We start from the raw sequence: 23,900 nt of genomic DNA, 5'->3' as shown, positions 1-23,900 counted from the left end.
CATCCAGCCATGCAGAGAAGACAAAAGATATGTTGTCTGGCGATCAAAGATTTATATATCTTATGTCAAAGTTCAAACCGAAGGGAATGAATTTATAATTAAAAAAATAATCTGCTGATGATATATTTCTCGGGGCGTTTGGCAAGCTCATAACTTTAAATTAATTTTTGTGAGAATTCCTACGTAAAGTACTTTGGTACAACTATCAAGAAAGATGCGCAGCGGTTTTTCGGTGCCTGTTTCTCTTGGGGTTTTTCCCTAATACGGGTTCTCATTGTTTTTAAGGGACTTTCCCTTCTATGTAAAGAGCTCGTTCACATGCATCCGTTTATAACTTGACGGGTTCACCTTTAGGGAAAATTCCCAGCGCGAAACGAAAATTAAATAAAGCGAACAATTTATTCGGCTCTATAAAAGCCTCGTAACCTTGTGCGGTAAGATTGGCAAATGTCGTCCGCTGCATATTTATTTAATCTATTCATTCCCTGAGCAAGCCGGAATAAAGCCAGACTATGGGGAATAACAAGTCAAGAATGACATTGGTAAGTAAAATTTGCATCTCAGCTATATAGCAGACTAACGACTGATTGACTCTAAAGGCCGTGTTTTTCATCATGTTTCGGACTGGTTCACTCCAACAATAGACTTAAATCTATTTTGCTTCGATTAGGCTGGCAATGTTTCGTCCTCATGTACACATTGCAGGAGTGTAAATGTAAAATTGAAATCGCCAGGAATAGTGCATGTATGTTGAATTACCCACCTGCCTAAAACAGACATTAGAAAGACGCGGAAACTAACATTGAACGGATTTGTTACATTAAATCTGCACCAAGCGAACGGCTTAATAGTAGATCTGAATATTATTTCAAAGTGCTCACACTCTGAGCCCGAATTTTTTTTTCCGCCATTGAAGACGTGCATTCAGGCAAGTTATGGTGGCCTTCTCTGCCGTAGTTATTGTTTAATTTACCAGACAGCTTTCCCGAGAACTTTCGGTTCGATTACTATGTAGAGAGTGCAAACGTGTTACAACTGAAAACTTAAAGCTGGACAAAGTGGCGTGAGAATTCCCTGAGAATCTTGCTGGCTAATAAAAGTATTTTTATTCGCTTTTTGTATAACAGGATTACCCAAGCGACATGATTTTAAGAGTTGATAAAGTATCATCGACAGTTCTCGGAAAAGAGATCATAAAGCGATGCGGAATCGAAGGACAGCATGGAAATCTCAATGAAGAAGACCAGACAACCTTAAGATTTCTGCGAGCTGCTATCTCATTCATCTCAAACGCAAATGACATGGGAGCCGATCTAACGAACGCTGCCTTCATCATATCGCAGCCAGGTAGAGAGTTTATCATTCAAGCTGGAAATGGCGATTGGGAGTTTTACTTTTCAGAGGACGCAAAGGATGTTGTACATGGCCACTGTGTTCGCAAGGGTCCCAAACACTGGTTTTCAGGCAGTAGTTGGAAAGAATGCGGTTCCTATGTCAGTAACCTTTTTACTGGGTGCTCACAGTCACAAAATACCACCGTTCAATGTAGCAATTACAATCGTCCGTTGGCCCTGACCTATGAAGTTCAGGAACTTACGTACAATGTTACACTTCCAGATGTGACGGAGGAAGAAACTCCATCAAACTCAGACTTAACTGACACCTCGAACCTTACAATGACTGCCAAATGAAGACGTCCCTATATACATTTAAAAGGATTGTTTGCTCCAAATACTAAATAATCCCTCTCTTTCTCTTAGTTCAAAAAGCAACCTATAAAGAGTTCGAAGTATTCTCAAGTGTACTAAAATTTGACTTGCTATACCGCCCAGACCCCGCCATTTTGTAAAACCTAGTAACCTGGCCATATTTGCTAAAGCACCGCGCGGTTCTTAAGCAGCTGATGTTCTGGTCATTTCAAAATCTGGTCATTTGAGCCCAGAAGGCCTCTTTGTGAAGCTCCTAATTGTTAAAACAGTTCGTCAGGAGAATCGATAAGAGGGGGCGAGATGGCTGGGCAAGATTCAAAATGGCTACTATGCTGTCAAACACTGAAACATTTTAAGAAATTTTCAGTGGTAAAGGTCATTTAACAGAAATCACGTAGAGCGCACTCTGATTGGTCAGTTCAGGCCTTACTTTCGCTACTGCTTAAGTAGTGTTCATTACTGCGAAGATCGCCTTCATACTCATTTCAGTTTTTTCTATTTGCCCAGGGGTGTATGCTGCCGACCTGGGCAGATGTTTCCAAGTAGGCTAGTTTTTCCCAAGAAATTGTTTTTTATTTACAAAACAAATGGTAAACAACACATCGTACACTATTGAGTTATGGATACACTTAGGAGGTCTGCTATGCACTCAGGAAGTTAGGGTCGCCTCGAGCGACTCTTACGCTTCTTTCGCGCTTAGCAACCTCCTGCGTGCATTCCATGGCTCAATAGTGCGTGCTGTGGTGTTACGCATTTATTTACTTTGCAACCTCAAAACGCGGGAATCAGTTTATTCTTAGTTTATTCTTAAATCCTTTTTTAAAGGCGGAGATATAGACAATATGTTTTTTAGACAAATAGATACCATTTTTGTCTCTCTGTTCATAAACGGATCACTTGCGTCAAATTTCGGCGTGAGAATAAAATGTGTCGATCCAGGTGTATGATTGTGTTACTGTCGTTCTCGCTACATATTAGGGACCTTAAGAAACCACGACGGCGACGCCAGGAAGACTTCGATTAAAAAATGAATTTCTACTCTTAGTTAGAATTTCAAAAATGGTTGCAGGAGCTTACTGTCTCATACAGCGCCACAGCTCAACTTCAGCATGACGTATAAAGTAGCCGTTGAGTTCCAAATGGAAATTAGAATAATTTACCGCCGCGGTTTCGGTTCGCAGACGACGCAAATTTTGGCGATTTCACGCTGCTGTTTTGCATAGGACGGCTATGAAATGTACAAAGTTTCAAAACGCACGTGCTGAGCTAATGTTCTGCCAATTAGATCTCTTGTTTTTCCACGTCCTCGTTGCCGTCCCCATCGTGGTTTCTTAATGTCCCTAGTGACGTCGTCTGTGATGAACTCAAGCCTTGATTTGAATATGTAAAGTATGAGCAGCACTAAGACTTAAGATCAAATACACTGATTTCTGTTATCTTAAGTATAAATAGTCCTATCAGCGCAAAACATCCATAATCTTTTGAGACGAAACAGGACAATTTTTCAAATTGAGTCAAAGAAACGTTGCAGGAAGCGCACCAAGCTTTCACTACGGTGGATGGACATTTAGCTGTAAAAGAAATAAATTCATGAATAATTTCCAGGGTTGTTCATTAAAAGTGAATGCTAACGTCGTTGCCTCGCTTGTCTCTCGATCGATGAACGTTTCGCGAGATTTGTATAAAAGTTACCAAACACCTTTCTTAGTATACTTATTGAACAGAATTGACTCCACCGAAGAAATTTGATCAGTGTCGTAAACAGGATGTTTCAAATTGTCAGATTATAGATATTTAAGTCATACGGCGGGTCAACAATGTGTTTTCCGTCGTAACCTTAACATGCGCGTGTTTCGAGTCTAACACGCAACCTTACGTGACAAGCGCCACGTGTGCTGAACGTGTACACTTTCGTGACAACAGAGCCGCACCCTCTCGTCACCAGGTTAATCCTTTAAATCCCAAGATCTACTGATTAATTCTCCCCTCTGACTGCTACACGTTTCGTTAAAAATCAATTAGGAGAATTTGATGTTAGGTCAAGACAACAACTTCCACCTACTAAGTTTGAATATTCTCCTTACCTGTTTGCTGGTTGATGTATGGATATTAGAGGGAGAAGTTACATATTTATCACTTCCGGGAGTTGAAGGCTCGACAACGTTACAGGGTTGCCAGAGGGTCAATTACAGTGTTCATAACCTAACAGACAAGCAGTTAACATGGACAGACACACAAATCGAAAAAGCAGAATAAAGTGGCAACACACAATCATGTAAAGATCACTTGTGGGCTGTTTATTAAGCGTCTAATCAATACGAGACGCAGTGCTCTTCAACCCGAAGGAGGAAATCCAGAGATTAGCAGACAGCAATTTATTCAGATCTGTTTCCACCGCGATACTGGGCAGTACTATGAAGTTCAGTCTTAAACCACATATATACGGGGTCCTTCACACATACATGCGCCATCCGTTTGTAAACAGTTCCTACTCCCCAGTTAAATAAAACACTCTGCCGGCTGATCTTCGAGGTAAAAGCGCTATAGGCAACTGATATAGCCAGATCTGGAGAAAATTCGCTTTCACAATCTGATTGATCCGTACAAAGCCATTAAAAAGTAATCACAAAAGAATCTCAACGCTTTGAGCAACAATATTTGGATCAGTGTCTGTATCTGAACAACTGCTCACCTACCCATCCCCCTGGGCCCAGCATTAACCCTAACTTGTTATCAGTTGACAGGTGTTGAGTTAGGGGAGGGGTAGGTATGCAGTTGCTCAGATACCAACACTAATCCCGACATTCAACCTATATTGAGACCAAACCCAAACCGAGCTTGATTCTTGGTATGATTCACCATGCCACTTAATGAAAACGTGAACGGCAATGGTGGAAGTCTCTTTTCCATTACAGCCGCCACTGTCCAATTTGTATCCAGCATTCCGCGAAATGTGAAATTAGCTTTGGGTACATCAATTTGATACCCCGCGCTCACCGAAGTATCACGGGCCCTTGTGTTGTATTCATACTCCACGCCAACCTTTACATTCTCGTTGCCCTTGTGCCAGTAACTCAAGTGCCATCCCGTTTGACCAACAGTCGCGGAGGCGATCCAATTATCTGCTGTATATCGACCGGCACAGGACATCATGGCCATTTCCTGACCAGATCCGTAGTGGTAAAGCAATTCACCGCCTACGTCGATGCGTGGAGCCATTCTTTGAAGATAGTGTCCCACAAGGATACCAGAACTATTGAGTATATCTACATTACCAGCCGTCAGACTTGCAGTGAAATCATCTCCACGGTATTCAGCATCACTTTGGACAAGAACCCACACTGATTTTTGAGTCTGCAAAAAAAAATATCACTGATACATCACTGTTGAGTTCACCTGTAACTGTTCCCTCTTTGTTTTCTAATCTCACTGATTTTCAGTCTAATATATGTACCAAAATGTCACGTCTGTACACACACAGTGTACACCAGAAGTAACAGCCGCTAGCATTTTCACTGGCTACCTGTTTGTGAAGGACCTCTACTTGAACATGTAAATTAGCATCTAGATATGAAATTACTTTTGACTTGAGTTCAGCCAAAAAAAAAAGCAATTTACATGGATTACCTGAATCACCATTTTGCCTCGGATTCTGTTGGTAAACTGATGAATCATTTGGGCATTAAGGCTACCATTTGTATCAATGTCTCCAAGCAACACAGGAAATGCCTAAAATTATGAACAGAACAGAAAAGTAAGAGACATTTTTTAACACGAAGGACACACGAGGCATGGTGCCAGAAGCAGTGACCAGATGGTTCGTGTGCTAAACTTTGGGTTGAGAGGTCTGGGTTCTAGATCTACCTGGGTCCTGGGTTCTAGATCTGCCTGGGTCCTGGGTTTTAGATCTGCCTGGGTCACTGTGCTGTGTTCTTGGGCAAAACAGTTTACTCTCATCGTGCCTCTCTCCACCCAGGGGTACTAGGGGTACCAGCAAATTTTCAGGGAAGTCTGATGAAATCCTGGGAGGTGGGGTGGGAGTAAACTTGTCATGGACTGGCATCCCATCTAGGTGGGTTGTAATGCTCCTTGTAACTTCATGATATGGAAACTGAGATAAGCTCCACCTGGAAGGGGATGGGGGGGGGGGGGGGGGGGGGAAAGGAGGCACCAATTAGCCCAAGTACAGACTATACCAACAGAGGCAATACAACAATAGGCCATTTTACAGTTTTGCACTTAGTTGCCAAGCCTTTGATTCGGAGTGAGGCTGAAGGTGACCTTGTTGTGATAGAGACCAGTAACTAGCTGACATAATAAAAAAGTAATCTACATTTGAAAAGCAGCAATGTCTGTATCATGACAAGGTCACCCTTAGCCTCACACCTGTTCAAAGGCTTAGCAACCAAGCACACAACTGTAAAATGGACTATTGCAAACATTACTTATCTTAAAAACAGTCTGAGGTGTTAATTTACCAGGGGTTTCACTAAGGGCCAGGCACCGGGCAAATCAAAGAGTTGTGAGGATGGTTTTGCCAACCTGGTTTGACAATCTGAAGGAAAGTTTATCTTATAAAGAAGTTCAATTCAAAAAGTTTCCCCCGCCTGTGTCAACCAGTTGCCCTCCTGCCGAAAATGTTAATGAAACCCCTGATTTACATCAGCAAACTCATTTGTATTAGTCCTTCGTCATAATCACCTCGTTAGGACCTGTCTGCTTATTTCCTACATAGGTGGCTCCAAAATGATATGCCCCAGGCCCCATGCTACTGAGCAGAAGGGTGTGGCTGACTTGGAAGTGATTGCTTAAGCCTTTATTGATGACCAGTTTACAGCCCTCAAATGGCTGGGGGAAAACATCTGGAAAAATTCAAATAAGAAAGTGCATGATTAGTATTAAGAAAGATTTATAAGTGGCATTGTTGAGTTATATTAATTAATTACCCGTAGTTATCAGTCAGTTACTGGTATCAAAATTTTCCTGCTTTATTATTGACAGTTGTAGAACAAACATATTCTGAGTCGATGAATTTTGAATGTATGAAAATCACGTATGTGTACTGCGGTTTCATGAAATGTATGAAAGCGATCTATTTGTTAAAACTATGATGGAAGTTCAATCATAAACAGCCAACAACATCACTGTTCTTTCAGTAGAAATTTACCCAGACGAGTCTACAATTTTAAACTAGTACCCCAATCATACTAAAGTTTAAACATGTTTTAAAGTTATTTAGTTAATCATGGTTTAAATTTTTATTTTCTGTGTAAAAGCTGCATAGGCCAAAATTAGTCAACTTTCAACATAGCCCATTGAAAATACAAGTTAATGAATGATTGCATGCTATGGAAAATTCAGTTTTCAGTTCTCTGTTTATGGTTTTCGTTTAAAACCACCTCCAGGTTAGCTCAATTGGTAGAGCACCGGACTGTTGTGCGGGAGGTCATGAGTTCAAATCCGGCCGGACCAACACTCAGGGTCTTAATAACTGAGAAGAAAGTGCTGCCTTTGTAATAATATCTGCAAATGGTTAGACTTTCTAGTCTTCTCGGATAGGGATGATAAATGGAGGTCCCATCTCACAAGCCTTTGTATGTGATAAAAAAATTTGTGGGACGATAACGAACCCACACACTGTTTGAAAAGAGTAGGGCACGTAGTGCCCAGTGTTGTGGTCTATCTTTGTGTAGTGTCTATCAAATTGATGGGGGATACTGCGCCTTTGAATATTGTATAGAAAGGGCGCAATATAAATAAGGAATTCATTCATTCATTCATTTAGTTGAACCCAGTTTAACTAATGATGTTTTGCTGGTGTGAATACAGCATACATGATTTTTCCCAAAAAGTCTCTTACACTCTTGTTCACCCTTTCATTCTCTCGAGCGATGTGATGAGAGGAGAGACAAATATCTACTAAGGAATTAATTTGATTAGAAACCAAATTCTCACAACTAAAATTATGTGAAACATGTGGTACAAAAGGGGAAGAATTGTTTGGAAAGATTTGTACATTTTGCACAGGTGGGAGAAGAATAAGACACGTAGTCCCCTACTAGGTTCCCCCATCTAAACCCAACCCACCCCAGGGAAGGACATCCATCGCACAGTAATCTTATGCGTGGGAAATTAACATCTCCTACCCCTAACCCTGCAGGAGACAGGACCTCCATTTATTAGTCCCTATCCGAGATGACTAGAATATCTAACCATTTCTTGATGTTATAGAAAGGTAGCACATTCTTCTCACTTGTTTTAAGACCTTGAGTGTCAGTCCAGCCGGGGCTCGAACCCTCGACCTCCCGCACAACAGTCCAGCGCTCTATCCATTGAGCAAACCAGGAGGTGGTTTGAATTGATATCTAGGCAGTAAAAAGGTTATGCCAGATGTTCCTTTTGATAATCTAAGGTTATGTTTGGTTCCAAGGTTGTGCTCTAAGAAAAATTGAAGGGAGTCCAGTGCTCCGAAACTGTGAAATCCAGGGTGACCAGTAGATGCTTTTTATGAAAAAACTAAGATTCCTGAGTTGCCTAAGAGCAAAAGTAAGGCACCAGGGGCCACTGGATGCTGCTAGACCACAGCCCTAGGTTCACAAACCTTCTGGGAATTTTGTAGACGGAGTGTCTCTCTAATTTCCTCTTTCCTTACAAAGTACATTTCACCCTTTCACTTCCAAGATCTCATTAGAAATTCTCCTTGATGTCTGCCATACAATTCTTATAATGTCAGTTTAGAGAATTTTGTATTGGATCAGCTAAAAGTCCCTTGATTGATAAGTTTCTTTATTCTCATCTCTTGTCTGCTTAATATTGTATTGATATTGTTAGGAGAAATTCCTTCTTGGTCACCCAAGGTAATTGATCTTTCATAGTGCTGATGATAGTACATGAGTATTAACCGCCTCCTGGTTAGTTCAACTGAATGAATGAATAACTTTATTAACGTGTCAATCGTTCTAGTTTTTACGAGTAAAAACTAATTGGGGACACCTACTAAGTGAACTGATCTAATAATTATAATAATAATAAGAAGAAAAACTATGTACAAACAAAATAAAATAGATAAAATTAAGTTTTACATAACTCACAATTTTCACAATTATTTTTCGATATAACATTTGATAGGTCAAGGACTCTGACTTGGTTTTTAAATGCAGTTAGAGAGTCAGCCACTTTGATTGATTTGTGGAGCTTCGACCAAACATAAGGTCCCATGTACCTTAAGCTATGTCTTCCGTATGTAACCGTGTTGTATCTTGATAAGGAGAAATCGTCTGCGTTCCTAAGATTGTACCTACTTACGCCGCAACTAAAAAGTTCGGAAATATATGGTGGGACTAAATTAGTCTTAACTTTATACATAAATATAGCCATGTCCTGGAGTCTGCGATTACATAATGTTGGAAGTCTTGCTGGTAGAGCACCAGACTGTTGTACGGGAAGTCAAGGGTTCAAGCCCCAGCCGGACCAACACTCAGGGTCTTAAAATAACTGAGGAGAATGTGCTACCTTTCTATAAAATCAAGAAATGGATAGATATTCTAGTCTTTTCGGATAAGGACGAATAAACCGTTAGGGTTAGGGGTAGGAGACGTTAATTTCCCACGCACAAGATTACCGTGTGGTGGATGTCCTCCCCTGGTATGGGATGGGTGGGTATATCTGCTGAAGGTGAGCTCTATTTCCCTTTGCAGATTAGACATTTAGATTTAGAGGCAGAAGATCAAACACATCTGAGCATAATCCCCACTGTAATATTTCTGTTTAGGTACTAAAGAAGCCAACAATATTATTTAATATCATCAGAGGTGAATTACTAGGAGACAACTGAAACTGGCCAATCAGGTGGTTGCTACTAACATATGCATTTGTTTAAGTTTCAGTAAGAACTCTGCCTACTCTTCCTGATGGGGTAATGATAGACGGGGATGGGGTTACGATAGAGGGGGATGGGGTAAGGATAGAGGGGGATGGGGTAACGATAGAGGGGGATGGGGTAAGGATAGAGGGGGATAGGGTAAGGATAGAGGGGGATGGGGTAATGATAGAGGGGGATGGGGTAATGATAGAGGGGGATTGGGTAAGGATAGAGGGGGATGGGGTAAGGATAGAGGGGGATAGGGTAAGGATAGAGGGGGGTGGGGTAAGGACGTGGTTTACACACTGACAATTTTTAATTCATGTACATACATTCAACAGTACCTCCTTCATACATTTATTTGAGTCGGTAAAACCTTGAGAGTTATCACACCAACTAATACTTTTAAACATTGAAAGTTTAGGGAAAGTAATATATCAATTTTTTGTGAAAATCTCATTGGCGATGTATGTTCGATTTTACTGAAAAAGAAAATTTGTTAAGATCGCTGTGATCGTAAATCAAACCTAACAGCATATTTCCACATAGTATTACCTAATTAAATTTAGTTACATATCGCGAGATGGGAAATATCGAAGCTAAACTTGTACAAACTCTTCGCAAAATCTTTAGAAATCGCGAAGAACAAACAGCTGTAAAAATAGCTAAATAAGCTCCAGGATCGCCTAATTAAGATTTAAGACAAATTACATAACAAGACTAGGCAAATGCGTAAAGAGCCGGTCAAATTTTTACGAAGACTGGCGAACTTTACCCTACCTTTGCACGATTTGTGTAGATCTTCATACGTTCCAGGATTGCTGTTGGATGGTTTTTCAGCCGGTTGCGGCTTTGGTTCCACAGGGGGAGCTGCCGTGAGAGGTGGCGGTGGCGGCATCGACCCAACATTGCCGGGAGATGAGGGATTTGACGGTGAAGCCGCTAGTACGTTCCCCATCTTTGATCGTGTGAACCATGTGCAAATGCTAATGTAACGCTCTGATTGGCTCTTCGATATATTGGCGGCCATATTGGAACGAGAGAGACTGGGCTTAGTTTAAATGAGCCTGCAGTTTTAGTACTGCGGATACATGAGAAAACGTATGTTCGATATTCCGTGACACTGCGAGATTATCGCAAGTATTGCCGAAATTTTGGGAAAGTTTCAAAACTATACTTCAAATTTTGCTTATGTTTGGTTCAATTGATGGAAAAACAAAAAGTTGAACCCCTTTTCAAAGACATCGATGCCGATGACGAACCCCAAACCCAGGCAGTGGAAAGTTTGTGCATGAACTGCCACGAGAACGTGAGTCTAAAAAAAAATACTTTATATTATTTTTTTACTCACTAAATGATGTAGTCAAACTTAAATGCTTTTCTTTGAAAAGTATCCAATTTTAATTCATTATTGCATGACTGATATACCATAGGTTGGTCTTCATAGTACAGTACTGATTAAATATTGTACTGTACAATTCTGTTTTTTAAATATACCTACTCGATCTTTATTGACTACCGAGATCTCGGTAGAAATTCTGCCTCCAATGGGAATTTAGAAAAGATCAGTGTTGGGATTCGAAAGAGTAACTGAAAAAGTGTCTCCTGATCGGCTGTTCAAACCTAGCTGTTTTTGATTTGTAAACTACGTTTTATTTCAGTTTTCTTTTATATAGGTGAATTTGATATACTATTACTGTAAGGTGAAAAAAATAAAAAGTGAAAAATAATCTCCAAGGGACACATGCAGTCTTGGACTGAAATGATTTATGACATATTGGAGCTCAATTTATTTTTTGTTAAGAACTGAGGTGATTAACTTGTACATGCCCACTTGTAAGTGACTCAAGTTTCATTACAATGGGGAGGAGGGAGGGTAAGGAGAGGAGGGAGGGGGAGGGGAGGGAGGGGGAGGGGAGGGAGGGGGAGGGAGGGGGAGGGGAGGGAGGGGGAGGGGAGGGAGGGGAGGGAGGGTGCAAGAGATGGCTAGTTTGAGGTGATAGGAATTAAGTGCATTTATGTCATGATACAGTATATGTGGTCCTTGATAGTGAACTCTCAAATCATTCCACCTTCTCATGAGCTTTTCTCCATCTGTTATTATGTTTATTTTGATTTAAAATAATATGTCTCTGTCAGGGAACAACTAGAATGCTGCTCACAAGAATACCATTTTTTAGAGAAGTTGTTTTGATGTCATTTGAATGTCCTCACTGTGGTTATGCTAATAATGAAATCCAGTCAGCCGGAAGAATTCAAGATATGGGATGCAACATTAAGCTGTTGGTGTCCTCTCCAAAGGTGACCTTTTATGCCAATTTACGAATAGATTATGTCATAATTTACTTGAACAAATTACATAGAATCAATTGTGTACACTGAATTTTAAGAGAGTCTTAAAAATTAAACACTAAAATTTTTTATGTCATTTTTTTGTAAACAGGATTTAAACAGACAAGTAGTCAAATCAGATTCTACATCATTTCAGATCCCAGAGTTGGAGTTTGAGAGTCCTGCTTTTTCCCAGAAAGGAGGTAGCAGGAAATAATTTTTTTTTTTTTTTTTTTAACTGTGTAATCAGCAACTAGTTGAAAAACTTATCAGCGCTACATATACATACAGTGAAGAGGCAATAGAATTATATTTCCTCCAAAAAAGTGCTTCAGTTTTTCTCATTTGAACTGTGATACAGGCTGCCTTTCATTTTTGCTTATTGTACCTTTTGAATCAAACTTCGCCATGTTAACTTATCATATACAAAAATAAACTTAAGACTTTTATGTTTTGACTATTGACAGAAAGCAGAGTACCTGCATGCACACACTTCTGTTGTGTGTGTGTTTTGTTTTTAAAGGGGTAGGTTTCCAAAAAAACTATGGTGTTGTGTTGGGGGGGGGGGAGTATAACAAAGTAATTTAGGTTTTATCGACTGAGTTGGTGATGTTTCAAAGCTGATATTGTGATTGTTACTCCTTTGTCAGAGCGAATGACAAAGGGTTAATGCTTGAAAGATCACCTTTGAAACTCTTTGCAGTGGCCAATTAACATTATCAACTGAATTGATTAAACCAAAATTACCCTGTGAATTTTTTTTTTATTTCTTTTCTTTTTTGAAGTTTGTTTATCTGTGTTTGTTTCATTTTGTTTAATGCCATGATTTTACTCTTCCAAATCTTAACCATTTTTCCCTATATCTTATTAGTAATTCTCCGTACTGTCTGGAATAAGATACTCATGATTTTAGTGTATAGAATTTAGTATCAGATCAAGTAATAATCCCATTATTGATACTTTTCTTTATTCTCATCACTTGCCTTCTTGTCATTGTATTGATATTGTAAGGAGAAAGTATGTTTTAGTCAATGCTGAAAGGGTTAGGTCTACCTGTAAACTAAGTGAGTTTTCTTTTCTTTGTAAAGAACTTACCACAATTGAGGGACTTCTCTCACGTGCCATCACTGCCTTGGAACAGGATCAGCCTGTTAGAAGGGTAATGTTTTAAAATAGATTGTTACCAAATTGATTAATTCCTTTTATAGTCATGATCTTCACATGGTTAGTTTAATGCAATTTAAACTGAGCTGAATTTGATCCAGAATATGTGACTCTGAATGTGGCCTAGTGGTTAGGGGATTGGTCACGTAATTTGGTGTCCTAGGTTTAAACTTTCCATTCTGCTAGTTACTGGATTTGGTTTTAATTCCCTTGAGATGGACTATGTGGCTTTGCTTTCTATATAACCCAGGGTTTGTGCTACTCCTTAAACTCCTTGAAAACCACGTACTACTTGAATATATTTTGCAAATTTAAGGGTGCTTGGAAATTCCTTATAAATAAGAAATTGAAAAAAAATCCTTAAAAGTTCCTTGAATTTTTTACCAAAATACGCATTGAATGTGAAAAAATATGTTGGAAACAATAAAAGAGAAAAAAATAGAAAGTTATCTGGTTCAAGAGTGCCTTGGGAAAAAATGTGCCGCAATTATTGCAAACAAAAGCTTTTTTCGTAGCAAAAATGACTTCTTGAAAGTCAAATTTAAGTCCTTAAATACTCCTTTTAAAGTCCTTAAATTTAACTCTGAAATTTCTGTGCGAACCCTAATAACCAACTCATCTGTTTCGTGCCAGTTGGGATATTTAAACTTTATGTTAATTAACAGTGGGTATTTACAATTTGTTTATATCAGCCTCTAAAAGCCCCATTGACGGAGGGATTGATTAATGTTATTATCATATTAAAAGTAAATGAAGCCAGTATCCGCTAGTTTTTCTTAGTTTTTTATTAGACATTTTAATGCATTTTTCAATTTTCAAGTATTTTATCATAACTGTTGTCAATAGTTCTAGTGATTATAGTGAATTCGGGGTTTGGGATTATGATTGTTATTATTGTCCATAATGTTCGCGTAATTAACAATTATTCCACAAGTGTGCGTTGGATATGAGATGATAGATAGCCAACAAGGCGCGTAGCGCCAAGTTGGCTATAATCATCTCATATCCAACAAGCGTGAGTGGAATAATTTTTTTATTAAAAACGTTGAATTAAATTATTAAATTTTATTAAATTTTTAGCTCCCTTTTAATTTTAAGCTGACACATATGCTTACCATATTTGTAGATTATGGTATATTGGCTGATATACCATAATGGCTAAGCCAGTAAAAAGTCTTGAATTGCATTATCCAATGATCTAGTTTTTAGTTATAAAGGATATTCTATATACAAGGCTAAAAGATTAGGAAAAAATTATTAAAATGTTTAAACCAAAAGTTTTCAGCTGTTTGCCATCATTAGTTGTCCACCCTGATGATGGCAAACAGCCGAAACTTGAACGTTTGGTTTAAACATTGTAATAATTTTTTCCTAATCTTTTAGCCTTGTATATAGAATATTATTAAAAACTGGATCATTGGATAATGCAATTCAAGACTTTTTATTGGCTCAGCCATTATGGTATATCAGCCAATATACCATAATCTAATTTCTGTACATTGTTAAATCCAGTTTCTTCTCACAAAATAAAGTCGAGAAGATTCTTGGGGGCGTTTTTTTAATAAAACAATTATTCCACTCTTGCTTGTTGGATATGAGATGATTATAGCCAACTCAGCGCTATGCGCCTCGTTGGCTATCTATCATCTCATATCCAACGCGCGCTCGTGGAATAATTGTTAATTGTTATTATTATTTTTACCATTATAATGACTCCCATGAATATTGTATGAAACATGCTCTGCCTACTGGTCAGTCATTAAGTGCAAGCACAGAAAGCAAATCTTTAATTTCACAAATGAAACAACTCTCTGAAACATTGCCTTAAATCCAATTCTTTGCCAAAATACAATAGAACCCCGCTAACTTGAACTCCCAAGGGAAACAAAAGTGGTTCGCGTTGGCAGGGGTTCTATTTGGCTGAGAGTAAATGACTGAAAAATGGAATCAGATCCAAGGGAAATATCAAATAAAGGGAAATCAGAGTTTTGAGTTCGCTGAGTTTTTGAGTGAGTGGGGTTCCATTGTACAATACAATTAGCCGTTACAATATGACACTGACTGATTTTTGTACTTGTTCTTTTGTACTTCCATTTGAATTGTCAACAGATCATGGATCCTGACAATGCAGCGAAAATTGATGATGTGGTGACGCAGTTGAAAAAATGCCGTGATGGAGAGAGGAAGTTCACTCTTAACTTGGATGATTCGTCTGGTAACAGTTTCATAGAAAATCCACTTGCTCCTCAAGAAGACCCACAGATAACCACGGTGTATTACCCCAGAAACGCAGAACAGGACGCCCAACTTGGACTTCCGCCTGCCAGTCAAAAAGAGGAGAAACGCGAAGAAGAAGAAGAAGAAGAAGAAGAAGGTGAGGTAATGGGGTTTTCATTGAGAAATATAAGCTGGAAACTGACAGGAGATTGATATCCAACTGCACGAAGAAGTGAACAGATAACGCGCGAATCAAGTACAAATATAGAGTGTTGGTTATTTTGTACTTAAAAAAAAATGCGAGTTTTATGCAAGCTGACCTGTCACAAACCTCTTGTCTATTTGCTTAGCTTTTCCTTCCTCAGTTAGGCCACATTGCAGATGTGTACTTAGTTGCCAGACCTTTGATTTGGAGTGAGGCAGAAGGTGACCTTGTCGTGATAGAGACCAGTATCTGATTAGCATGATAACAAAGTTATTTACTTTTGCCAAGCAGCAATGCTTGCATCATAACAAGGTCACCCTTAGCCTCACTCCAGTTCAAAGGCTTGGCAAAGTTCTTATAGCAGAAAACATCAATAAATGCCAGAGTGTCGTTGGTGTGGCCCTATTATGATGGAGAGATTTAGCTCCGCGTTTACGTGGAACGGCAAACGTCAGCTCGCCCTTTCACGTATCCCGTAAAATAGTGTGAACCTTATTGCTTTAGCTTCACGGGATCTCACGTCACGGGATCTCACGTCACGGGGGATTTGAAGTCACCTTGTATGAGTTACAGGGAATAGTTTTGGTGCACTTTTTCCGCAATTAACTTCTACTCTGTGAGAGAAAAAGTGAAGAATATCGTACGTACAGGGAAAAAGCGAAACGGGTTACTTTCACCTTGAAACGGCAAAGTGCAACTGGCAAACGCTAGAAATGGCGGGAAAACGCGGTCACGTGGTCACCGCGTTTACGTGAAACGTGAACGGCAAGAGTGCTAAATCTCTTTATTCTTTTCCTCCCCCACCCCTAAATTTGTCAATTGTTAACTTGCAAGGAGGCCTTCATTTATAAGGGCCTCTGCATAAGCATTTCTAGGCCTGGAGCAACGAGAGCTGGCCAGTGGTCTGCAAGGGGTCTGGTACAGAAAATGTTATTAGTGCTAGACCCCCGAACAACCTCTCGCCTACTCGTCTCAAATCTTCCCGCGGGCTTAGAACGCGCGTCCTGCGGCCAATTGTTGACCCTATCGTATTAAACTGTTTTAGCCACCTTGTACTGTAGAGTACATTGTGTCCCACCCCTCCCCCACACACTCGCCAGACCACGAGTCTTTACCTATTCTTAGATATGCTGTTTTGACAATCTCAAATGAAAGCTTGAAAACTGAGCGTGATAATTTAACAGTTTTCCCTTTAAAAGAGGGAGTGTGCACACTTTCTCTTCACCTTGGTAACATACAGCACTCAGTACTATGCAAAGTTTAACTCTGTTCTTTTCCATGTTTCTGCCCACAGGTGAAGAGGGAAAACATCTAAATGATGAGGTAGGAGTCGTCTCGATCTCTTGTCCTGTTCTATAGTTTAATACGGCGGCATATTTAGCATGTTCCGTTGCCCCCTATGGTAAAATGGCATAGTAGGGGAAAAATAAAAGTTGAGTATTGCTTAGCCTGCTTTGCATCCTGTAGTTTGTGTCTTCAAGCGGAATTCGCCGCGCTGAATCACGCGTTTGAAAACGCAAACTACCGCCTGCAAGCAGCCGAGGCTAATTACTGCTGGAATAAGCACTAACAAAAGTCAGGTCTTTTAGTTTTCAGTCTTAACTTTTTCTTTGCTTTTATACAGGTGTTGAACTTCCAAACAAACTGTCCCTCGTGTAATGCACCTACAGAAACTAGAATGAAGCTTGTTGGTATCCTCTTTTCTTACTATCACTCTGTTTACCATCTTTCTGATAATGAGTTTTATTCGATCGACATCACTTTTAATTCAAGGCCGTTCGTTTAACTATTTCGAATTTGGGTGTCATTCTGTGCATTCGCATGTCCCTCAGTTCTTCCGTCTGTACGTCTGTCTTACCGTTTAGACGCTCGTTTGTCCGACGGTATGTCCGTCCGTCCGTCCTCCTGTATGTCCGTCTGTCCTTGTGAACGTCCGTCTGTTTGTTTGTCAAACGGGCTTTAAGTTTCCAACGAAACTGTGGTGCTGCGTCGGTGGGAATAACAAGGTTATTTTGGTTTTATCAACTAAGTTGATGTTCTTTTGCCACCGTAAAGAGTATCAAAGGTGACGTTTCGAGCGTTAGCCCTTCGCCATTCGCCCTGACGAAAGGCCAACTCTCGAAATGTCAGCTTTGAAACTCTTTACGGTTTCCAGTTTGCATTTACTTGTCAACTCAATTGATAAAACTTTGTTTGTTCGTCAATTTGTCTTTGATTCTCCGTTCTACCGCTTTAATATATACGCACATTCATCAACGTTCACCGTTCATTAAATGTTCTTCACCGTGTATCACTTTTTAAACTGGATTAACCTTAACTAGTACACTAGCTATACCGCATTTTAAAGAAGTGGTGGTTATGGCGACCAATTGTGATGCTTGCGGGCATAGGTCAAATGAAGTCAAGTCTGGCGGTAAGTCATTGCGAGTCTTTGTTTGTTTGTTTTGTTTATTTGTTTATCGGTTTGTGGTTTGCTTTTTGGTCGTACTTTGACTCTCTATTTCAGTGGTCCTTGTTATGTACCTCGTTTTGTCTTGATTGCCAGACACGCTTAATCATCCTTAAAGGATGACCAAAACTTAAAGGATGACTACATCCTTTCAGTTTGCAAAGTGTGGCTGCGGGGTCGTGGGAGACTGGCACTACCTTTCGCACGCCTCCCTCATCATCCCCTTCTCTGCCCCTCACCCCCCGCCCCTCACCCCCCGCCGCTTGGTGCGATCTCTGAAACCGAGTCAGCGGAGTTTTCAGCACGAGAAGAAGTAGCCCTCCGTCAGTTTCCAGTAAATTTGACGTTGTGATCACTATTTGTTTCAGCCGGTATGGAACCAAATGGAACGAGAATCACCCTCAGAATAACAGATCCTTTGGATCTCAACAGGGATGTGTTGAAGGTACGGCTTCCTCTTTTTTTTTTTTTTTTTTTTTTTTCTAAAATTGGATCCTAAACTTAAATATCCAGATCCCAAAAGCAAACATTCTGGAATTCTCGTAACAAATGGGTGCGCTAGCTTACATTTGAAATTTTCCTTTGCGATGGTGATTGAAGAGTATGAGGTTTCAATTATCTATGGCAGAAATAAGATAACGAAACTCATCAAGGGAAATTTTCCACATATTTAAGGAATTCATCTATTTCGTAGAAATTCTCACTTACGTTACTGAGGACTCCTGCACACGCTCGTTCAGTAATTTTGGACTGTATACTTTCACTTGTTTTAGGCTTTATTATTGACAATAACGTTCTACGTCCTATCTTTTCCACCCCATTCCATTGTAATGTAAGGTAACAAAACTCGCTACATTTATCAGCTAAGGAAATCCACACCCAGATACGAAATTCCGTGTGGGAATTAAGGCTTACCGGCTCACGTCCTACAACGCTTCGTGGGCACCAATTTCCTATCAAATGTGGGTTTACTTGACAATCGTGCTTCTGTGTCCCTACGCGCTTAACGCCCTGGAAATACCAGACTAGTTACATCACTGTTCGCACAACTAATTTGATTATTCTATGCCGCAACGCTTCATGTAACGTTCTACTTTGACGGTTACGAAATAACAACTTACTTGATAAACCATTAAGAATATAATAACCAACGAAATCAATTTTGAGCTGGCCTGCAGAGCAGGTGTAATTTGGCGAGTGAGTGCCCAGTATTTACTCAGTGAAAGAATGGCCGCCATATTTGATTTTAATGGCAGCGGAAGGCTGAGGAGAGAAAGTAACTTGTACCAAGGTGGTGAGGACGGTCAAAAATAAGGAGAGGGGCTGGGGTGGGGGGAGTGAATATTACTTCTTAGAAATTGCACCCGCTCTAAACACCTTTTTTAATAACAAGCTGAGTTATTAAGATTACCGTGCACCTTCAGGGGTGTCTCGCGTGCAAGCGATGTAGCGCGTCCGGTTTAAACTGTAGATATCTAAACCCCTATATCAGTTAAAGCTTATAGGACTGGCTATCAGACTATACCAAAAATTTTGAAAAAAAATTAACTGTCGAATTTTTCACGACTTCTAAATGCGAGCGCCCGAATCACCTTTTGAACGTTACATGTCAAAGCGAATTTTGTTTTTCGCTTATTTGATGTGTTCCTCCGTTTCCGCGGCCAAAGCGCTTAAAAAAACGTGTCTGCGATTTGCCATATTCAATTTCAGTGAAAAGTTACAGAACATTTTTGAAATAGGATTAAAAAAAATGTGGATTGATCGTACAAAAATCGCTCTTGAAAAAAAGAGTGTTTAGAAAGAAAAAAATTCTGAGACCCCTTTTTGTTGTTTATATGTAAAACTAGCTACTCTCAAAATTTGATAGCAATCGAACAAATTCCCTTTGACTTGTAGCTCTTAAAAGGTGATTCGGGCGCTCGCATTTAGAAGGCGTGAAGAATTCGACAATTATTTTTTTTTCAAAATTTTTGGTATAGTCTGATAGCCAGTCCTATAAGCTTTAATTTGATATAGGGGTTTAGATATCTACTGTTTAAACCGGACGCGCTACATCACTTACACGCGAGACACCCCTGGAGGTGCAGGGTAACCTTAAGCATTTTGACTGGTTCTCGCTTATTAGCTATCGAAGGACAAACGCAGAGATGAGGTCTTCATCATATAAATCAATTGGATTCCATGTTGCCTTTGGTCCTCTCAGTCATGGATCACAAAGACGTCAAAGTGTGATAAGAACATCATTGACACACTCGGCTGTCCCACGTGCACACAGTTGGCTGCTCCTCGTGCACACACTTGGCTGCTTCTCGTGCACACACTCGGCTGCACCTCGTGCACACGCTCGGCTGCTCCTCTTGCACAATCTTATATGTTCTTACCACATTTTGATGCCATCTTTTATCTCTATGATAACAGACGCTCGGTAACATAGAATCTGTTTGTTAACATCTGTTTGTTAAAATAGATTAAAAACATATTAAAATTTGGAAAAGTCATCTTTCCATCTGCCAAACGATGATGGTTGTCTTAACTGATTCCACCGTGACCTTACATCTATCTTTATTGCAGTCAGAGACCTGTGAAGTACATATTCCATCATTGGATTTCCAGACTACAGCCGGTACTTTGGGTGGACGATTCACAACATTAGAAGGCCTTTTGTGTAACATCAAAGACCAGGTATATGAACAGTTAATCTTATAAAAATTATTTTTTGTGTCGCTCGCGAGATCGCAGCATGGTTGATCCCAATCAAACTGAGTACTCCACATCGTTTTCCTCCGGTCAGAATCGTGCCATATTTCTTTCTTTCTTTTTCCTTTTTCTTTTTTTCAATTTCTTTATTTTGTCTTCTTTTTTTTTTTATTTCCTGTAACAGCTGAAGTCCCTGAATCCTTTTGGCTTTGGAGACAGTCCGGATGAATTCAGTGAGAAGATGAAAGAATTTATCACCGGCTTGGACAAGGTAACAGTCATTATTACCCCCTCTTCACTTTTTAGTCGTTACCCCTCCCCTCCTCTCCCCTCCCCCTCCCCTCCCCTCCCCTCCCTCTGCTCTTCTATTTCATCTTCTGTTTCCCTTTCTTGCCTTTTTCTCATCCATTTACCTTCTAACTTCATAGATCTGATTGTTAATTCTCCTCACTAACTGCTATACATTTTCTTCCAAACTCGTAATGAGAATTTAGTGTTAGATCAAGATAACAACTTCTACCTGATAAGTTTGAGTATTCTCATTACCTGTTTGCTGGATAATGGATGGAAGTTATAGGGAGGTTACAGGTTAATCTTTTCGGTGAGTCAAAGGGTTAAGGTTTCCACCTTTCCCGCTTTACTTCTTTTGTTTTTCTTACTCTTTCCCTGCCATTTTTTTTCTTTTTCTCGATTTTCCCCCATATTCGTTTTCTTTTCTTATCACACTGTTTTTTTTTTTCTCATTTTTCATTTTTTTCATTATTTCATCATTTCATTTTTTTTTTTTCATTATTCGCTTCTATCCTAGCCTGTGCAAGGTTTTTAGTCAAGGGGGATATGCGTAAAAAGTGGAAGGAAAATGCATTGAGATTTCTGTTGGTTCACCCACGTTTTCCTCACACTCGCGTTTTCCTTCGTTCGCACCGACAGGGTGTCTGGATCAGGCTACCTCTGTTCTTCTCTCTTGCCCTTTTCTCCCCTCCCTCTCCATTCTTATCCTGAGTACCCCTACCTATTTCACCCTTCCTCTTTCCTCTTATCTTCTGTTCTTTTCCATTCTTAACGTACCTCCCTTTGCCATGTTTTCTTTCACTTTTTTTTCTCTTTTTTTTATCTTCTATCCCTATTTACTCCAGTCCCTCCCCTCCTTTTAACTTCCAACTCACTCCTTCCGCTTCATTTCTCTCTACTTTTATCTCAACCTATCTTGCAACTCTCCTTGCTCTTCCCCTCCTCTCTAGTCTCCAGTCCTCTTCTCACTGTGCTCCCTTTTTTTTTTCTCGCCTTTACCAACATCTCCACCTTCTGAGATTCTTATGAACTTCGAAATAGGCCTTGCTCACCACAGAGTTTCCGTGGCTCAGTGGTAGAACATCGGAGCGCGAAATCCGAAGGTCTGCGGTCCGATGCCACCTGAAGACTCAGAATTTTTTCTTTGCCCCAGGCTCGTGATAGGACGAAAAAATATTTCTCTATCTCTATCTTCTCTTTAGTTTCCTCTTTCCTGCCCAATTTTTAAAAAACTTCATCTCTCAATCAGCCGCTCTTCCAGAGGTATTGGGTTATAATGCCTGCGTGTACCTGCATCAACTCTACCTAAAGTTTTAATCTGTATATAATTAAATCCTCGTTTTACTAATTTATCACGTAGATAATCAATGGTGAAGAAATGGATGTTCTGATCACACTGGATGACCCGGCAGGAAACAGCTACATTCAGGTAATTATGCTTAAGCCCAGGCAGCAAGTAATGCATGGTCCATTTTTGCAAATTTAGCCCTAACCCCAAGGAAAGACGTAATATTGTTATTTTTTGCATATTCGGGCGAGTAGAAGCAAGCACATGGCGAATTCTATAGTCGAGTTACACGCGAGAGAAACTTTTCTTTTGCGCTCCTACCATTAGCGTGACTCGCTCTTTCTTCGCTCCAAGTACTTAGGGGAAGCGCGAGGCGGACTCCATTGGCGAGTTACTCGCCATAGGAGAAGCTTTTTTCTTTTCCTTACTACCCTCGTCCTTGATAAACACTTTCTCCGCCTCAAGCAAGTGGAAGAAAGCGCGAGGTCAACTCGCAAGGCGAGGCATGCGCGAGATGTGAAGGACCTGACCATGGAATGCAAGTTACGCGCGAGGGAAAAAAGTCTTTTTTTTTTTTTTCTCAGCATCTTCCCCCGCGCCAGACTCGCACTGGTCTACGCCTCAGGAAGTGCTGGCAAGCGCGAGGTGAATTCAAATGGCAAGTTACACGCGACGATGGGAGCTTTTTGCTCCCCGCCATGTGTTTAGAGTCATATTTTTTTGTTAGTTTTCAACATCTACCTCTCGAACTTGGTAGCATTTCTACTTTAGTTTACGGAGCTACTTCCATCTCTATGGATGTGATCTATTTCCGCTGACTCGCCTGAGTCAAATTGTGGGAAGTCTTTTAATTGCTACATCATGACTCAAGGCAGAACCCTTTCCTCTTTGCAGAATTTGTATGCTCCGGATCCCGATCCCGAACTCGAAGTAGTTCATTATCCAAGAACAAAGGAACAGGAAGACGATCTTGGGATATCCGACATGAAGACAGAAGGATATGAAGAGGAAAATCAAAGCTGATACTGAAGTTATAATATTTCAATTTCCGAAAATGAACATTGCTCTTATCAGTCCTCCCTTTACTAGTTCGCTCCTTACCAGTCCACCCCATAACAGTTCAATCCGTACCAGTTCATCCCCTGCCGGCCAGTTCACCCTTTATCAGTTCTCCTCTCTCCAATTCGCTCCCATGAAGGCGAGTTTTCTTCATCAAATATAAGAAGTTCGCCCCCACCACAACTCGCCGAGGTAGAGGCGGACTAGTCGCAGATTAACTAGTCGCGAGCAAACTTGCAATGCAACGAGACCTCTCTTTTCGACTGAGTATTGTAAAACCAAAACTTTAGTAATCACAATTGCCAGTCAGAAGAAAGGGCGAACAAGAACTTAAAATAAAAACGCGGGTGACCAACTCGTGATTGGTTTTAGTTTTGCATCTGATTAATCGAGAGAGTGGTGCGAGTTTTCTGTACCAATCACAGCGAAGTAAAGCAAAAACACTTTAGAACACTCTGGAACAGTAAACTGTGAATTTTTTTAGCCGGTTTAAGATTCTCGCTTAATCGGCATGACCCACTTGTATCGCGCCTCTTCTACAGAAACAACGTAGTGAAAAGCGAATTTGGCAACTGCATAATAGCAACAACTTACGGAACAGATGGGGTAAGTTCCAAAGAAATTGTGGT

General features: G+C 40.2%; 3 protein-coding genes across 6 annotated transcripts; 2 read left to right on the top strand and 1 right to left on the bottom strand.

The window, feature by feature from the left end:
- The first annotated feature begins 372 nt into the window (after positions 1 to 372).
- LOC111339705 (uncharacterized) lies at positions 373 to 2,651 on the top strand. The gene is made up of 2 exons (XM_022946419.2): positions 373 to 542; positions 1,128 to 2,651. Exons 1-2 carry the CDS (start codon positions 513 to 515, stop codon positions 1,689 to 1,691), a joined length of 594 nt encoding a protein of 197 aa, XP_022802154.1. The 5' UTR covers positions 373 to 512; the 3' UTR covers positions 1,692 to 2,651.
- A 1,334-nt stretch (positions 2,652 to 3,985) lies between these two features.
- On the bottom strand, positions 3,986 to 10,565 carry LOC111339712 (mitochondrial import receptor subunit TOM40 homolog). The gene is made up of 4 exons (XM_022946427.2): positions 10,351 to 10,565; positions 6,411 to 6,571; positions 5,337 to 5,438; positions 3,986 to 5,063 (listed from the first exon to the last, which is right to left on the bottom strand). The coding sequence occupies exons 1-4, from the start codon at positions 10,526 to 10,528 to the stop codon at positions 4,515 to 4,517; spliced, it is 990 nt and encodes a 329-aa protein (XP_022802162.2). The 5' UTR covers positions 10,529 to 10,565; the 3' UTR covers positions 3,986 to 4,514.
- Positions 10,566 to 10,657: 92 nt separating this feature from the next.
- Positions 10,658 to 23,642, top strand: LOC111339697 (zinc finger protein ZPR1). Of its 4 annotated transcripts, none has more exons than XM_088729058.1 (13): positions 10,658 to 10,879; positions 11,710 to 11,871; positions 12,014 to 12,104; positions 12,990 to 13,060; positions 15,175 to 15,427; positions 16,782 to 16,810; positions 17,112 to 17,178; positions 17,817 to 17,900; positions 18,305 to 18,381; positions 20,508 to 20,618; positions 20,818 to 20,904; positions 22,285 to 22,353; positions 23,107 to 23,642. In XM_088729058.1, exons 1-13 carry the CDS (start codon positions 10,778 to 10,780, stop codon positions 23,233 to 23,235), a joined length of 1,332 nt encoding a protein of 443 aa, XP_088585184.1. In that variant the 5' UTR covers positions 10,658 to 10,777; the 3' UTR covers positions 23,236 to 23,642. The 4 variants fall into 4 exon arrangements, with proteins under 4 accessions (XP_088585184.1, XP_088585183.1, XP_088585180.1 ...); XM_088729057.1 differs by having other exon boundaries at positions 15,175 to 15,433; XM_088729054.1 differs by having other exon boundaries at positions 15,175 to 15,439.
- The last annotated feature ends 258 nt before the right edge of the window (positions 23,643 to 23,900 follow it).

The sequence above is a fragment of the Stylophora pistillata genome, chromosome 7 (genome assembly GCF_964205215.1).
Source record: "Stylophora pistillata chromosome 7, jaStyPist1.2, whole genome shotgun sequence".
NCBI lineage: Eukaryota > Metazoa > Cnidaria > Anthozoa > Scleractinia > Pocilloporidae > Stylophora > Stylophora pistillata.
This window is presented reverse-complemented; position numbering and strand designations above follow the sequence as displayed.

Coding starts and splice junctions, on each gene's coding strand:
- LOC111339705 (XM_022946419.2), top strand. CDS start 513: ATGGGGAATAACAAGTCAAGAATGACATTG. Junction 543..1,127: donor ACAAGTCAAGAATGACATTG/GTAAGTAAAATT, acceptor TTTGTATAACAG/GATTACCCAAGCGACATGAT.
- LOC111339712 (XM_022946427.2), bottom strand. CDS start 10,528: ATGGGGAACGTACTAGCGGCTTCACCGTCAAATCCCTCATCTCCCGGC. Junction 5,439..6,410: donor AGCAGACAGGTCCTAACGAG/GTGATTATGACG, acceptor TCATAATTTTAG/GCATTTCCTGTGTTGCTTGG. Junction 5,064..5,336: donor GAGGCAAAATGGTGATTCAG/GTAATCCATGTA, acceptor TTTTTTTTGCAG/ACTCAAAAATCAGTGTGGGT.
- LOC111339697 (XM_088729054.1), top strand. CDS start 10,778: ATGGAAAAACAAAAAGTTGAACCCCTTTTCAAAGACATCGATGCCGAT. Junction 17,901..18,304: donor AAATGAAGTCAAGTCTGGCG/GTAAGTCATTGC, acceptor TATTTGTTTCAG/CCGGTATGGAACCAAATGGA. Junction 22,354..23,106: donor CAGGAAACAGCTACATTCAG/GTAATTATGCTT, acceptor TCCTCTTTGCAG/AATTTGTATGCTCCGGATCC.